At 43.0% G+C, this 15,813-nt stretch overlaps 1 protein-coding gene across 2 annotated transcripts; it reads right to left on the minus strand.

The window, feature by feature from the left end:
* Positions 1 to 3,839: 3,839 nt before the first annotated feature.
* Zbtb8os (zinc finger and BTB domain containing 8 opposite strand) lies at positions 3,840 to 15,748 on the minus strand. Of its 2 annotated transcripts, XM_057784189.1 has the most exons (7): positions 15,246 to 15,748; positions 11,091 to 11,115; positions 9,534 to 9,655; positions 9,048 to 9,130; positions 7,379 to 7,431; positions 6,510 to 6,546; positions 3,840 to 4,032 (listed from the first exon to the last, which is right to left on the minus strand). In XM_057784189.1, the coding sequence occupies exons 1-7, from the start codon at positions 15,340 to 15,342 to the stop codon at positions 3,946 to 3,948; spliced, it is 504 nt and encodes a 167-aa protein (XP_057640172.1). In that variant the 5' UTR covers positions 15,343 to 15,748; the 3' UTR covers positions 3,840 to 3,945. The 2 variants fall into 2 exon arrangements, with proteins under 2 accessions (XP_057640172.1, XP_057640173.1); XM_057784190.1 differs by lacking the exon at positions 7,379 to 7,431 and having other exon boundaries at positions 15,246 to 15,371.
* Positions 15,749 to 15,813: the final 65 nt, after the last annotated feature.

The raw sequence follows: 15,813 nt of genomic DNA on the forward strand, positions 1-15,813 counted from the left end.
GAGTTCCAGGACAACACAGAGAAACCTGTCTTTTTTTTTTTTTTTTTTGCTTTTTCAAGACAGGGTTTCTCTGTGGTTTTGGAGCCTGCCCTGGAACTAGCTCTTGTAGACCAGGCTGGTCTCGAACTCACAGAGATCTGCCTGCCTCTGCCTCCCAAGTGCTGGAATTAAAGATGTGTGCCACCACCGCCAGGCTTTTTATTTCTTTTTTTTTTTTTTTTTTGAGAAACCCTGTCTTAAAAAGCCAATAAATAAATTTAAAAAAAGAGAAAAAAAGAAAGCCAATAAATAATAATAATAATATTCTTGAGTGGCTGGAAAGAGCTCACCACAAGAGCACTGGCTGCTCTTTCAGAGAAGCTGGATTGGTAACTCCAGCTTAGAGGACCTCAAATCTTCATCTGGTATTGCTGGGCACTGTATGTATGTGGTACGCAGGCAAAAAAAATCCATGCATATAAAAATAAATCTTGCTAAAAATTACTTTTACCAGCTAATATTGTTGGGGGGAATTAAGTAGAGAGGATGGGGATGGTTCAGTAGAAAAAGTGCTTGTACATGAAGGCATAAGGACTTGAATTTGGTCTTTAACCCATGTGAAAATCTAGACATGGCTAGTGCCATATATAACCCATGTTGACTGGGAATGAGCAGATCCTAGAAGTGAGTTCCAGGTTCACCTAAGAAGCCCTGTCTCAAGAACTAAGGCAGAGAGTGATAGAGGAGACAGCTGGCATCGACCTCTGGCTTACACAGGCACCTGCACATATATGTATTTACGCACTTGTACACACACTACACACACACAGTACACACAGACACTATGGCACGGTAAGTATAATTGCTCCGCAAGCATGAGGACCCGAGTTTGAATTCCTAGAGCCCATGTGAAAAAGCCAAGCATGTGTGTGGGTGAATACAGGTGGTGCTGAGAGCTATCAGGCTAGTGAGCCATGACAGAATGCTGTGCCTGCAGTTCACTGAGACACCGTGGCTCATCAGAGAATAGCTGAAGACTGTGGACATCCTACCCTGGTCTCCACACCATATATACATGTACCACACACATAAATAATAAAATAAAATCAAGAAGTACAGCCGGGTGGTGGTGGCGCACGCCTTTAATCCCAGCACTTGGGAGGCAGAGGCAGGTGGATTTCTGTGAGTTCGAGGCCAGCCTGGTCTACAAGAGCTAGTTCCAGGACAGGCTCCAAAACCACAGAGAAACCCTGTCTCGAAAAACCAAAACAAAACAAAACAAAAAAAAACACACAAAAAAAAAAACAAAACAAAAAAAAAAGAAGTACATACTGCTATCAGGAAGGGCACCTGCTGGAGCAGTGGTTCTCAACTTGTGGGTCTCAAGCCCTTCGGTAAACCTTTATCTCCAAAAATGTTTACATTAGGATTCATAACAGTAGTAAACTTGCTATGAATTGGCAAGGAAATAATTTCATGGGGTCACCACAAGAGGAACTGTATTAAAGGTGGTGACCCCAACCATAAAATTATTTCCTTGCCAATTAGGTGAAAATTGACCAAACTTGCCTAAGGCAGTAAGAAGCAATACCCACTGTGCAATGGTGGTGGCGCATGCCTTTAATCTTAGCACTCAGGAGGCAGAGGCAGGTGATCTCTTGAGTGTTTGAGGCCAGTCTGATCTACAGACTGAGTTTCAGGACAGATATGGCTGTTTCACAAAGAAACTGTCTAGATAAACAAAAATAAGCAAAAACAAAAACCAAACAAACAAAAAAGCAATATCCTCAGTCATCATGTTACAATCATTTTCGGAGCTGCTTTTCTTGGCCTCATCTTCATTAATATTACTATTTGTATTAGATACAGAGAAAATAATGCAGCCTGCGGAGACTGTGATGAAATCTGGCACCGCCCCGTAGAACCCTCAGTCTTGTGAACAAGGCCAGCTTTGCATATTTGATCCCAAGAAGATCCCTCAAGAGAAATTAAAGCTTCAAATCAAACCCAGAGCATGTTTTGTTTTTTTGAGATAGGATCTCTCTCTAGAGCTGACCATCCGGGAACTCACTATGTAGGCCAGGCTAGCCTCAGATTCTCAGATACATCTGTTTCTGCTGAGATTTAAAGTTAGTACCACCATGTCTGAGCCATTAAAAGAAATCCAAAAACATTTTTCTTCTCTAATTGGATGCATAGACTGGTTTTAATAAAATTATAATTTATTGGGGTACACCTTTAATCCCAGTACTTAGTAGGCAGAGGCAGGCACTATGAGCTCAAGGCCAACATGGTCTATATAGCAACACCTGGTCTTCAAAAAAAAAAAAAAAAAAAAAAAAAGAGCCGGGCCGGGCGGTGGTGGCGCACGCCTTTAATCCCAGCACTCGGGAGGCAGGCGGATCTCTGGGAGTTCGAGACCAGCCTGGTCTACAAGAGCTAGTTCCAGGACAGGCTCCAAAAACTACAGAGAAACCCTGTCTCGAAAAACCAAAAAAAAAAAAAAAAAAAAAAGTAACAAAAAGTCAGTCAGTGGTAGTGGTATATGAGTTTAATTCCAGCACTCTGGAGGCAAGCAGGAGGATCTCTTAGTTCTAGGCCAGCCTGGGCTATAGAGTGAGTTCCAGGTTAGCTAGGGATACACAAAGAAACCCTGTCTAGAAAAAAAACAATAAATAAGTAAACAAATAAAATTTCACTTTAGGGCTGAACTATAAACTCAGTGGTAAAGTCCTTGGTTACTGTGATGGGGCTTAATCCCCAACACTGTGAAAATAAGTAATAAATAAAATTATATGTCTATATGTAAGGTATAGTATCAGATATTTCTTCTAAGAAAATATGAAGTTGGGGCTGGAGAGATGGCTCAGTGGTTAAGAGCACTGACTGCTCTTCCAGAGGACTGGGGTTCAATTCCCACATGCACCCTCATGGCAACTCACAACTGTCTTAAGATCTAGTTGCAGCCGGGTGGTGGTGGCGCACGCCTTTAATCCCAGCACTTGGGGACAGAGGCAGGCGGATCTCTGTGAGTTCGAGACCAGCCTGGTCTACAAGAGCTAGTTCCAGACCACAGAGAAACCCTGTCTCGAAAAAGCAAAAAAAAAAAAAAAAAAGATCTAGTTGCAGGGGATCTGACACCTTCACACCAATGCACATAAAATAAAGTTAAATAAACCATAAAAAAATTTTTTAAAAGAAGAAAAAATACGAAGTATCATTGCTATCAGAGCCTGGTGATGGTGGTACACGCCTTTAATCCCAGCACTTGGGAGGCAGAAGCAGGTGGATCTCTGCAAGTTCAAGGCCAGAACAGCTAGAGGTTTAACACAGAGAACCTGCCAAATAAACAAACAACACCCAAAAACAAACAAACAAGCAAACAAACAAACCAGGACACCTCTAGTCCATTTTCCCGAGGGTTCCACTCAGAACCAGCCAGAACACAGGATGGCCCTGCCCCTTACCAACCTAAGAAAACACAACCTCATGGTGCATGCTCTCCCTGCCCTACACTTTCCTTTTTTGAGACAGAGTCATGTTAAGTTGCCCAGGCTAGCCTTAAACTAATTCTACAGCCAAAGCTGGCCTCAAGCTCAGGATCCTGAGTGTTGTGATCACAGGCATAGACTGTCTGTCATACCTGGCTCAAATTATTTTGTTTGGAATTAGATGCAGACCCGTGCTGGAGCACTTGCATTCCACCGGAAGGTAAAAGGCTACTGCTGTAAATGACCAAGTACAAGACTGTTCCTCAAAGATCAAAGGACTCATAGACCAAGGCTACACACTGCTTTTCCATTTCGGAAGTCACACTGTAAATTCCCAGTTCTCTAATTCCATTTAGCAAAGACACTATAGAAAATAAATCATTGCATTTTGTTAAAAGGAAGACAACAAGTCAGTTCTTCCTAAGAATCTGTCTTCCTTCCTTCCTTTTCTTCTTTCCTTCCTTTCTTTGGTATCTTAAATGTCGATGATCACAAACACTTCAGGTTTCTCTTCATTGTAGACTTGCATCGCCGAGTATGTTATTGCTTTGACTTCTGTTCCCTGAAGTTGGAGTTAAAGGAAAAAGAAAGAAACTGGATTTAGAATCTTTGGTAGGAACTGGCAGAGCGTCCAACTGCAATTCTGACACGGGAAACTGGTGGCTATCAAGTTCGTACAAAGTGTGTGCTGCATGAGAAAATGAGGAGCAGAGCATGGCGGAAAGAGTCATGAGACTTGGAGGAGCCAGCGCTAATGCAGGCACCAGCAGGCTAGTCGGGGAGGCCATCGAACTGGCTGGGCACAGGTCTGTTTTTTTATTTGTAAAATAAGACAGACCAAACAACACCAGGTTTTCTACACTAGCCCAGGACTCCCCTGTCCCTACCCACTCCTTAAGGATTCTTTTCTTTGCAGGTCTGGCTGGAAAGTGACAGAGAATGACACAGGTCAGAGCTCTCCCAGGATTCTGACACATGACAGTAGCCCACACCCTGTCCCAGTTTAGAACAAAAGGATCAGATGTCCTCTTACGTTTCCTCCAACTCTATAAAGAATCTGTAATAATGTGCCAGGTAACAGGTGAGGGGCGCCTGCTAGCTCTAGTGCAGACATGTGAAACGTGAAGACGCCACAGGAGCTAAGTGGCGCCATTTGTAGTTTCCCCTCTATCATCACCTACGTCAAATTCTTTTTCCACCGAAGGCACTCAGTGTTTCTGATGGCATTGCCATCAGATACACATACATGCATATCTCAAGTGGCTGTTTACTGACCAGTTATCTACACAGGCAGCTTTTCTCCCCGCAGGGACACTTCACATGTTCTCCCCAGGCATCTCCTCTCCATTCTCACTCTCAACCAACAACGCTTCTTAAAGGAGGTAAGAGCTGTCAGTAAGAAGTAACTCATATATCCGCAGTCAATCCATCATCCACTCTGTCCTCTATCTACTGTTCCTGCAGTAATGAATGGCCTGTTCCAGGCCTATCAGAAGGCCAACTCTACACCTGTGAACCAATTTCACACCACCACTTAACGTTCCACATCCTCTCCCTCTCCAGTGTATCTCTCCCTCATTACTCATTTACGCTTTGCATATAAACCTGCCACAAAACCTCCTACCTAAATAAAACCAGATAAAATAAAACTTCGCTTCTTTATTGACCACAGTCCTCAGCTAACTATGTTACTAGTTTGTCCCCTTTTCTGCAGTCATTTCCAAATGAATTTGTTTATTTGTTTGAGACAGGGTCTCCTTGTGATTTTGGCTGTCCTGGAACTTGCTATGTAGACCAGGCTGGCCTCAAATTCACAGAGATTTTCCCGTCTCTTCCTCCCGAGTGTTGGAATCAAAGGTGTATACTACTACACCTGGATTTCCAAATGCATTTTTTAAAAGTAAAAAGGGGGGTTGGAGAGATGGATCAGAGGTTAAGAGCACTGGCAGCTTTTCCAGAGGTCCTGAGTTCAATTCCTAGCAACCCATGTTGGCTTACAACCATCTATAATGAGATCTGATGCCCTCTTTTGGCATGCAAGAATATATGCAAACAAGCCGGGCGGTGGTGGCGCACGCCTTTAATCCCAGCACTCGGGAGGCAGAGGCGGGCGGATCTCTGGGAGTTCGAGGCCAGCCTGGTCTAACAAGAGCTAGTTCCAGGACAGGCACCAAAGCTACAGAGAAACCCTGTCTCGAAAAACCAAAAAAAAAAAAAAAAAGAGAGAAAAGAGAAAAGAATATATGCAAACAGAACACTGTATACATAATAAAAAAATATTTGAAAAAAAGAAAGGTAAAAAGAGGGCTGGAGATATAGCTCAGTAGAGGAGCATTTGTGCAGCATGCACAAGCCCTACATCCAGTTCCCAGAGAGAGAACATTTTTCCTAGCATCTTCATTGAGGAGGAGACCAAGCCTCTGGTGGCCAGTGGTCTCAGTCCTCCAGAGGCAGGAAGAGACAAGGAGATCTCTGGTCTACACAGTGAGTTAGAGTCTAGTGAAAGACAGACAGAGGTTAAGAGGTGAAGAGATTTTGCTTCAAAAATAAACAAAGAGCAGGGCGGTGGTGGCGCACGCCTTTAATCCCAGCACTCAGGAGGCAGAGGCAGGTGGATCTCTGTGAGTTCGAGGCCAGCCTGGTCTACAAGAGCTAGTTCCAGGACAGGAACCAAAAGCTATGGAGAAACCCTGTCTCGAAAATCAAAAAAAGCCGAGCTAGTTTCAGGACAGGCTCCAAAACCACAAAGAAACCCTGTCTCAAAAAAAAGAAAAAAAAAAAAAAAGTAAAAAGTCAAACAAAGAAAAGAACCAGACTTTAAAATTCTTCATAATCTGTAACAAACTTGACTTGACCCTTGAGCCCAATGCTGACTGCTAACTGACCAAACAAATGCATGAATCATCCAGCTGGGTAAGAGACGCTTGCACAAACCTGCCACTTCACACCAATTAAAACTGAGTTTACTTTCGCATTCGCAGATTCTACATAAGAGAGCACGAAATGCTTTCAAGAGCTAGACTCCTAAATATACCATACCTGAGGGTGCTTGGACAGTGAAAATTCTTCTCCCCACCTTGAGAAGGAAAGTTAAAAACATGGTTATTATTTCTACAGTTTTCTATTTTTATTTTATTCTCTACATTTTAAAGTAAGCGTTATAAATGTAGTCCCAAACTGGAGAAGCAGAAGAGATGGCAGGATCAGATGAGTAAGATGCACAGGTCTAATGGAGAACAAAGTACATGATCCATGGGCTCTAATTATGTTTTAGATGTTGCTAACGAAATAGGGATCAAGCTGAGCATGGTGGCACACATTTAATCATAGCTGGGAGGTGGAGGCAGGCAGAGCCCTGAGTTTAGGGGCAGCCTGGTCTACGGAGTTAGTGCTAAGACAGCCAGGGCTATCCTATCTTGAAAAACCAAACAGCAATTGCTGGGATCATCTTGAGGGCTGGAGATCCTCAGTGGTTAAGGGCACTGGCTGCCCTCCCAGAGAACCCAGGTTCAGTTCTCAGCGCTCACACAGCAGCTCACAACTGTCTAACTCCAGCTCCAGGGGATATGACACCCTCTTCTGTCTTCTGCAGGCACTAGGCACAATGTGGTGAACAAACACGCATGCAGGTAAACACCCACACATGCAAAATAAAACATCTAAAATTGGAAGTCGAGCTTAGGAATCAGAAAGAACTTTCTTTCCACAGGTTCCCGAGTCTCTACCACTCAGGTGAGCTCACACTCCTGGGGGTTTCCCTCAGCTCAACCTCCAGGCCTAGCAAGGTGCATTGCAATTCTGACTCACCACTTATATTTGTTGTTTTCCCCACTGGAATCAATGGAATCAATGGAGACTATATTTTAACTTCTTTCACAACTTGCTACATAACTAGTTTCAAAACTTACCCAATTGACCGTAACTTGAAATTTTTTTGATCAATATTGAGTACTTTCACTTCCTAAAGAGGGAAAAATTAACATTTTAATTATTAACTAGTTAATTAACTTTATTTTAAAATTATTTTTTAGATAAGGTCATACATTTAGTCAAGTGAGCCTCAAAATACAGCCAATGATAACCATGCATTCCAGACCCTTCTGCCTTCATCTCCACAGTGGTGGAATCACAAGCATGTGCCACCATGGTGGCTTTTATTGGAGAGCCAGAAATTAAAACCAGGGTTTTGGGAATGCTAAGTAAGTATTCTTCCAACTGAGCTACAACCCCAGCCCAGAAAATCATTACTTAAAAAAAAGAAGAGTCAGCCAAATATATAATGCTTATATACTTGGCAAATGCTTATAACCTGAGTTCTTGAACTCAGGCGAGGGGCCTGAGGCCAGGGTCACTTGGGATAAGGAATAACACCCTGTCTCAAAACAAACCAAATTCATATTGGGACATTTACTAATATACCTCTAGCTTATCACATTTTCTAGAACACAGTATCATACTTCTCTGAAACAAAGAAAATTAAAATGTCAAGTAAAGTAAAGCACAAGAAAACAAGGTCTTTTATTATTTATTCAAGGGAAGTATCCATGAGAAGTAGATATTCTAAATCCAGCAGTGAAAGCCAGGTGTGCTGTCACATGCCCGAAGCATGCAGGAGATAGAAGCAGAAGGATCTGGAGTTGAAAGCTAAGCTTCACCACAAAGTGAATATGAGGCCAGTCTTAAGATACACGAAACCCTGTCTCATGGTTCCACGTGTAAATGAGTCAAGGGGGTGCTGCAGGAATAGCTGTAGATCACAGTATTTGGGACGTGCAACCTTAAATCCCAGCATCAACAAGGGAAAAGTTAAGAGAATATCTCTTTAGAGGAGATGCACAGTTCTAATTGTGGTCAGTCCGTCTGTAACAACACTGCCCTCTTCAACTTTGTGTGAGGAGCGGATAAACGAGGGACAGACGGACTTCTAAAAACACAAGGGCCGTGTGTCAGATGCTGGACATGTGTCCCAGAGGCTGACCGCAGCAAGCATTTTGCATTTGCCTTTTCCTTTTTTTTCCCATTAAGAAATCTAAAATCAAGCCTGGTGGTGGTGGCGCACGCCTTTAATCCTAGCACTCAAGAGGCAGAGACAGGTGGGTCTCCGTGAGTATAAGGCCAGCCTGGTCTACAGACGGAGTTCCAAAATAGGCTTCAAAGCTACAGAGAAACCCTGTCTTAAAAAACAACAACACCTGGGGCTGGAGAGATGGCTCAGCGGTTTATGAGCACTGACTACTCTTCCAGAGGACCTGGGTTCAATTCCCAGCACCCACATGGCAGCTCAGAGCTGTCTATAATTATAGTTCTAGGGGATCCGACACCCTCACACAGAGTATATGCAGGCGAAACATTAAGTACAGTGTACATTAAGTAAATAAATCTTTTAAAACAACAACAAAACCCACATCTTAAAAAAAAAAAAAAGACCCATAATTTGTGCAAATCAACATTACCTCACAAGTCTGCATGGACTGGTTTTTGGATCATATACCTTATTTTCAATTATTTGCTCAATTTTACAATATGAACAAAGAACCTACTTGCTCAACAAACAGGGAAACCAAACCCTGTGCTTACCCGGGGTATGAAGTATTCATCAGCACTGAATTTGTAAAGCCACTCATCCAAAAAGTGAAACAGCAGAGACTGCAAGTCATCTCCTACACAGGGACAAGGGACCATGACAGGGTGATGGTTAGTGACTGCTCTCTAGGAGTCTGGTTAAAATACAATGAAGTTCTCTGGCTCATTTAAAGATTCATAATCCATCCTATTGTTCTTTTTTTAAAAAAAATATTTATTTATTTATTATGTATACAATATTCTGTCTGTGTGTATGTCTGCAGTCCAGAAGAGGGAACCAGACCTCTTTATAGATGTTTGTGAGCCACCATGTGGTTGCTGGGAATTGAACTCAGGACCTTTGGAAGAGCAGGCAATGCTCTTAACCACTGAGCCATCTCTCCAGCCCCCATCCTATTGTTCTTACTGTGACAATATATTCAGATCATGCAGACATTGCACACCCATATAGTAATTTTCCCTTGAGAATAAATCAGTTACCTTGGGTTTCTACTTCTACTGTTTGGAGGGGTTCCACAGTGCCAGTATCTGTCATGTAACCAAACATGGCCATGGCACACTGTTCAAATGCTTCCTCCAGGGTATCTCCCCATGCATGTAACCTAAAAAAATAAAAACTAAAATTAAGACAAAAATAAAAGGAGCCACAGTGTTTATAATATAATCTATACAAGAGAGAAAATTCCACAACAAAGTCAAAAGAAATCAATTTATTAAGTATAAAACTAGAGGTCTAATTTAAAGGCATCAAAATTGGATGCCTTCAGACCATCATTTTACATTTAGAGCAAAACAAAATAAAAGGAGAAAGAAGTACACTTGGGCCAGGAAGTTTGCTCAGCAGGTAAGGGTGCTTGCAACCAAGCCTGACTCCCCCAATTTGCCTTCTGACCTCCACACATAAACTGTAGCACTCATGTTTTCTCCACACCACACAAAATAAATAAAAATGTAATTACATGGTGGGGCATGCCTTTCATCCCAACACTCAGAAGGCAGAGGAAGGTGGATCTCTGAGTTTGAGGCCAGCCTTATCTGTGTATTTATACAACAAATTCCAGGCTAGCAAGGGCTATGCGGTGAGACCCTATCTTAAAAAAGAAAAGATAGGCTGGGCGGTGGTGGGGCACGCCTTTAATCCCAGCACTAGGGGGGCAGAGGCAGGCGGATCTCTGGGAGTTCAAGGCCAGCCTGGTCTACAAGAGCTAGTTCCGGGACAGGCACCAAAGCTACAGAGAAACCCTGTCTTGGAAAAACCAAAAAAAAGAAAAAAAAAAGAAAAAAGAAAAGATGGGGGCTGGAGAGATAGTTCCGTGGTTAAGAGAACTGACTGCCCTTCTAGAGGTCCTGAGTTCAATTCCCAGCAACCACATGGTAGCTCACAACCATCTGTAATAAGATCTGGGTGCCATCTTCTGGCCTGCAGGAACACATGCAGGCAGAACACTATATACATAATAAATACAAATCTTTTTAAAAAAAGAAAAGATAGAAGTGGAGAGTTGGCTTAGTGGTTAAGAGCATTTCTTTCTTTCTTTTTTTTTTTTTTGGATTTTCGAGACAGGGTTTCTCCATAGCTTTTGGTTCTTGTCCTGGAACTAGCTCTTGCATTTCTTGCTCTTGCAGAAGACCCAGGTTCCAGTTCTAGTACCCACATGGGTGTCTTCACAACCATCTTTAATTCCAGTCCCATCTGACTACCTCTTCTGATCTCCTCAGGCTCCAGGGACACATATGGTACATATATACATTCAGGCAAAATATCCATACACATAAGATAATAAACCTAGTCAGGGTTTCTCTGTAGCTTTGGAGCCTGTCCTGGAACTCACACTATAGACCAGGCTGGCCTCAAACTCACAAAGATTTGCCTGCCTATGCTCCCCAAGTGCTGGGATTTAAGGTGTGTGCCACCACCGCCTGGTAATAAAATAAATCTTGGAAAAGTAAATGTAATTAAACTTTTTTTATTAAAAAACTAAAACATTCATCCTTGTATTTAAAGACATAGTTTTCAGGAATAACTCTTGTACTTACTGGACATCAGCTGTATGATCCAAATCTGAGGGAGAAAGGGAAAAATAAGTGTAAGCCACTCAACTTGATCCTCAAGACTTACAGACATTACTCCAGGGTATTAACAGGCAGCAGGCAGAAACAGCAGTTAAAAGGACCTCTAGCTTATTGCTACTCTTAAGAACATCATCCTAGAGGGATATTAGGCTCACACCTGTAATCCTAGTACTTAAGTGGCCAAGGCAGGTGGATCACAAATTCTAGCCCAGCCCAAGCTACTAAATCCTGGTATATAGTAACGCCACATCTTTAAAAAAAAAAAAAAAAAAAAAAAAGAGGGGGCTAGAGAAATGGCTCAGCGGTTAAGAGCACTGGCTACTCTTCCAGAGGACATGAATTCAATTCCCATCAACCACATAGTGGCCCACAACCATCTGTAATGGGATCTGATTCCTTCTGGTGTGTATGAAGACAGGTCACTAATATACATAAAACAAACAAATATTTTTTAAAAAGTCAAGGGAATGGCTCAGTGGCTAAAGGCACGTACTGTACTGAACCACTAGTGGAAGGAGAAGACTGACTCCTGGAAATTGTCCTTTGACCCACGCATGCATCCTTCGCCCCCTCCACACACAAGAAGTAAAGTGTAATCTGGAGAGATGGCTTAGCAGGTAAAAGCACATGCTGTGCAAGGCACTATGAAAAGAGCTCTGATCTCCAGAATCCATGTTAAAGTCGGACACGCAGCACACGCATTGATTATCCTAGTATGCTTACAGGAAACAGGAAGAGGAAACAAGAATCACTGTATCAGTGGTTCTCAACCTGTGGGTCATGACCCTTTCTCAGGGGTCACCTAAAACCATCAGAAAACACACATATGTAGATTACAATTCATAATGGTAGCAAGATTTCAGTTATGAAGTAGCAATGAAAATCATCAAATGGTTGGGTCAGCACAACAAGAGGAACTGTTTTAAAGGGTCGCAGCATCAGGAAGGGTGAGAACCACTGATCTAGATATTCCTGGGCCAAGAGACCCTGTCTCAAAGAAGGTAGAGAATGCCGAGTGGTGGTGGTGCACGCCTTTAATCCCAGCACTCGTGAGGCAGAGGCAGGCGGATCTCTGTGAGTTCAAGGTCAGCCTGGGCTACACAACTAGTTCCAAGACAGATAAGGCTATTCCACAGAGAAACCCTGCTTTGAAAAAAAAAAAAAAGGGAAAGCTGTCCTGACTTCTATGCACATGTGCACTGACATCCCTGAGCATGCACATACACACTGACACATCACACATATGAAGCTAAAGCAAACAGAAGAGATGGTGCTGGATGGATGCTGGCTGCAGAAAATGTGGATTCGCAGCACTGAATGGGGCTCCCAATCACTTGTAACTCCAGTTCCAGGGGTGGATAATAGGCATGCATGTGGTGCACATATACGCATCCCTCAAAACACTCATATACAGGAAGCATAAACAAATCTTCAAATAATTGGAGAAAAACTCTTTTTTTTGGGGGGGGGGGGTTTCGAGACAGGGTTTCTCTGTGGTTTTGGAGCCTGTCCTGGAACTAGCTCTTGTAGACCAGGCTGGTCTCGAACTCACAGAGATCCGCCTGCCTCTGCCTCCCAAGTGCTGGGATTAAAGGCGTGCGCCACCACCGCCTGGCAAGAAAAACTCTTAAAAGTAGGAAAATACAAGGAAGTTAGACCTTTTATTACACAATTACTCAAAGTTAAGTCTTTCCTAGTATTATTTTATAAACAAATAGCCTACCCACTTGGTTCATACTGAAACGAATGACAAATTCTGGAAAGTACCAAGGCAGGAGTCTTCTAGGTGTTTCATCTCATTCTGCTTTGGTTTTAGACACTGAGTCTCCCAATGCAGTCCTGGCTGGTCTGATCCTCCTGCCTCAACCTCCATCTGGAGTGCTGGGATTACAAGCATGCACCACCAAGTTTCTTGTAGGTATCCTAAAACATCTAAGTTGGGTGCAGCAGGAAGGTCATCAGTTTGAGGCCAGTCTGGTATATGTATTGAGCTCAAGTATGAAGTTCATAGAATGTCATGTTTCCAAAGACCACGAACCCCAATGAAAGTTCAGTTTAAAAGGAGGGGAGTTAGGGATGGAGATTAGTAGAGGAGCAGAGAATTACCCTGAATTCAATCTCTGTTATAACAAATTAAGTAAATAAATAAGCATTAACATAAATCTCAAATTATTGTTGGGAACTGCAGAACTCATAGTATATAACTGCTTTATCAGAACACCCGCATTTGACCAAAGTCTATTATGGCTTCTAGTAGCAGAAGGCCACATCTCAGACAGAGCACAAGTCTTAGTTAAAATGCTTGCCTGAGAAAAGCCTAAGAGAGGTTGGAGAATTCCCTTTTTGTTCTAGCCAACACTTGATAAAAGGCTCCTAATCTCCCTATTTTACAGCAAGTACCAAAACTGTGAATATGTATCCTTTCTGGCTCCAAAGAATCTTTCCAAGGGCCTGGTCTTTGAGATGTTAGCATTCCCACAGCCCAGCCTCTTGTCTCAGGTCTGTGGGAGGCTAGAACTCAAACTTCCAAAACTGCTAGGGCACAGATAGAACTGGCTGGCCTTGGCTTGCTGACTATAGCAATTATAATGACTAATCTATTGTACTTTGTTACTTCTGATTTAGGAGCCTTGCCCTGCCCTCCTCACTTTCCTTGTAAAACAGTCGCTGTGAACAGAGTGAAGCTCATTTTCACCATCAGCATCACCATCAGCGTCACCATCAGCGTTACTGTACTCCAATTTGTGTCTGCTTGTTGCTACCTTTGATGGGGGCGAAGAAGCCCCCAACATAAAAGAAGAGAGCATGGGTTCATTCCTATGAACCGCTAACATAGAAAATTACACTCTAGGATTAGAAAACACAATAGGAAATAGCTTCAAGGCTAAGAGGCTGGAAAGGAACCGAGGGAATGTTCTAAGATGACAGAACTGTCCTATCTCAAAGTGAGAGCTGCTCACACAGGTGTATTTGCTTAGCAGCCATAATAACCGGGGCCAGGTGTGGTTGCTTAAGTCTGTGACCAGCACCAGGGAAGGGGAGACAGGAGGATCATCCTGTTTGGTCCACATTGTGAGATCCAGGCCAGTGAGGGTTAGGCTAAAACCCTGTCACACAAAAAGCAAAGCACTTAACACGTTACTCCTGTATATGTTAGTTACACTCAATTCTTTAAAATTTTATGAAAAGATGACCTATTGCTACACAGGGTGGTCCTCCGATTCTTTCATCTCAGAAACCCTATCTTCAAAGATTACTTTAGTGCTGAAGCTCAGTGGTAGACCAGCTCATGCACTGGCCTAGCAGCCCATTAAAGACACAAGAGTCTTGTTTGTTTCTGAGACAGGGTTTTACTCTGTAGCCCTGGCTGTCCTGAAACTCACTGTGTGGACCAGGCTGGCCTCAAATTCAGAGATCTTCCTGCCTCTTCCTCCCGAGTGTTGTAATTATAAGGTGTGGAGGCTCACACAAGGACTTTAACGAAGAAAGAAAAAAACCCAACAATCTCAAAATACTCAAAAATAATAACCCTATTTTAATGAACATAAATCACATTTCTGTGAAAAGTAACTTATTGTGTCAAAGTTTAGAGTGGTATTTCCTATTTCAAATATCTTTTAACGTGATGCAATATATTCATTATGTATATAATAATATCCGACCTTGGGTTGTGGAGACAGGCAGGCAGCGACACACACCTCTCGATTACTTTCCCAGTCATCTAACGTGGTCACACTATTCTACTGGGAGAAACTTGAGAACGACAACCCAGAAAACGCTCGAAAATACAATTAGAGCGCTAGTATAATTTATAAAGATAAATGTTGGGCAAGTGCTGTACCACTGAGCTACATCCCCAGAGAAGAGAGGGAAATGTGGTTTAGCCACACGTGGACCTTTAGGAGACTGTAAGGAGAAACAGGGGCTCAGGTTTCTTCTTCCCGAATAAAGTCATATTTTTCTTCACCTTCCCCCTATATTAGGTACAAAACGATCTACAATGCGGGCACACTTGAGATTATACCAGGAGCACCTGTGGAGCAAAGAATGGGCGAGACAGGAAGCTGCAGGTAAGCTGCTGAGGTCGCCCTCCGCAAGAGATGTGAGCCACCTACTCACATTCGTACTTTCGATTGACCGGAGGATACTTGTCCTTGATCGCCTTCTGTTCCTCCGTCAAATTGTAATCTCTTACATCTTCCTCTTCTGGAGCCATGATTGCAAGACTTCGGGACTCTACTTCCGCCCTTCAGCAGCTAGACTTCGGACCTGCGCCACAACTTCCGCCCTACACCCCACCCCTTGGCAGCCAGGCTAAAAGGACCAGGACTCTATTCTCGGGGCTGGCGGAAGGATACTACCTCTTGCGCCTTCCAGCCTAGGTCCTGCCTTCTACATAGCATGTTTTAATAGATCAGTAGTAATAAGTATCCTACGTTTTGCACTTATTACTACTAGTTCTTCCTAAAATCGAAGGGAGTAAGTTAAAAGACACCTTGAGTTAGGCACCTGTAAGTCTAAACGCTGATGCATTTTTCTCCTCGGAGTTGCTAACCAGACCCAGAAACACTTCAAATTTCTTTCGCTACCCTGAAGGAGTCGTTAGCATAACGGGCCCCGAAGAAAATGGCTGCGCGTGAGCGTGTGAAGGCTAAACCAGTCACGTGACCTGCACGGGAATCGTCCC

This window comes from Chionomys nivalis, chromosome 11 (assembly GCF_950005125.1).
Source record: "Chionomys nivalis chromosome 11, mChiNiv1.1, whole genome shotgun sequence".
NCBI classification, from domain to species: domain Eukaryota; kingdom Metazoa; phylum Chordata; class Mammalia; order Rodentia; family Cricetidae; genus Chionomys; species Chionomys nivalis.

Coding starts and splice junctions, on each gene's coding strand:
- Zbtb8os (XM_057784189.1), bottom strand. CDS start 15,342: ATGGCTCCAGAAGAGGAAGATGTAAGAGATTACAATTTGACGGAGGAA. Junction 9,131..9,533: donor AGTAGAAGTAGAAACCCAAG/GTAACTGATTTA, acceptor GTCCCTGTGTAG/GAGATGACTTGCAGTCTCTG. Junction 6,547..7,378: donor TTCAAGTTACGGTCAATTGG/GTAAGTTTTGAA, acceptor TTCCTTCTCAAG/GTGGGGAGAAGAATTTTCAC.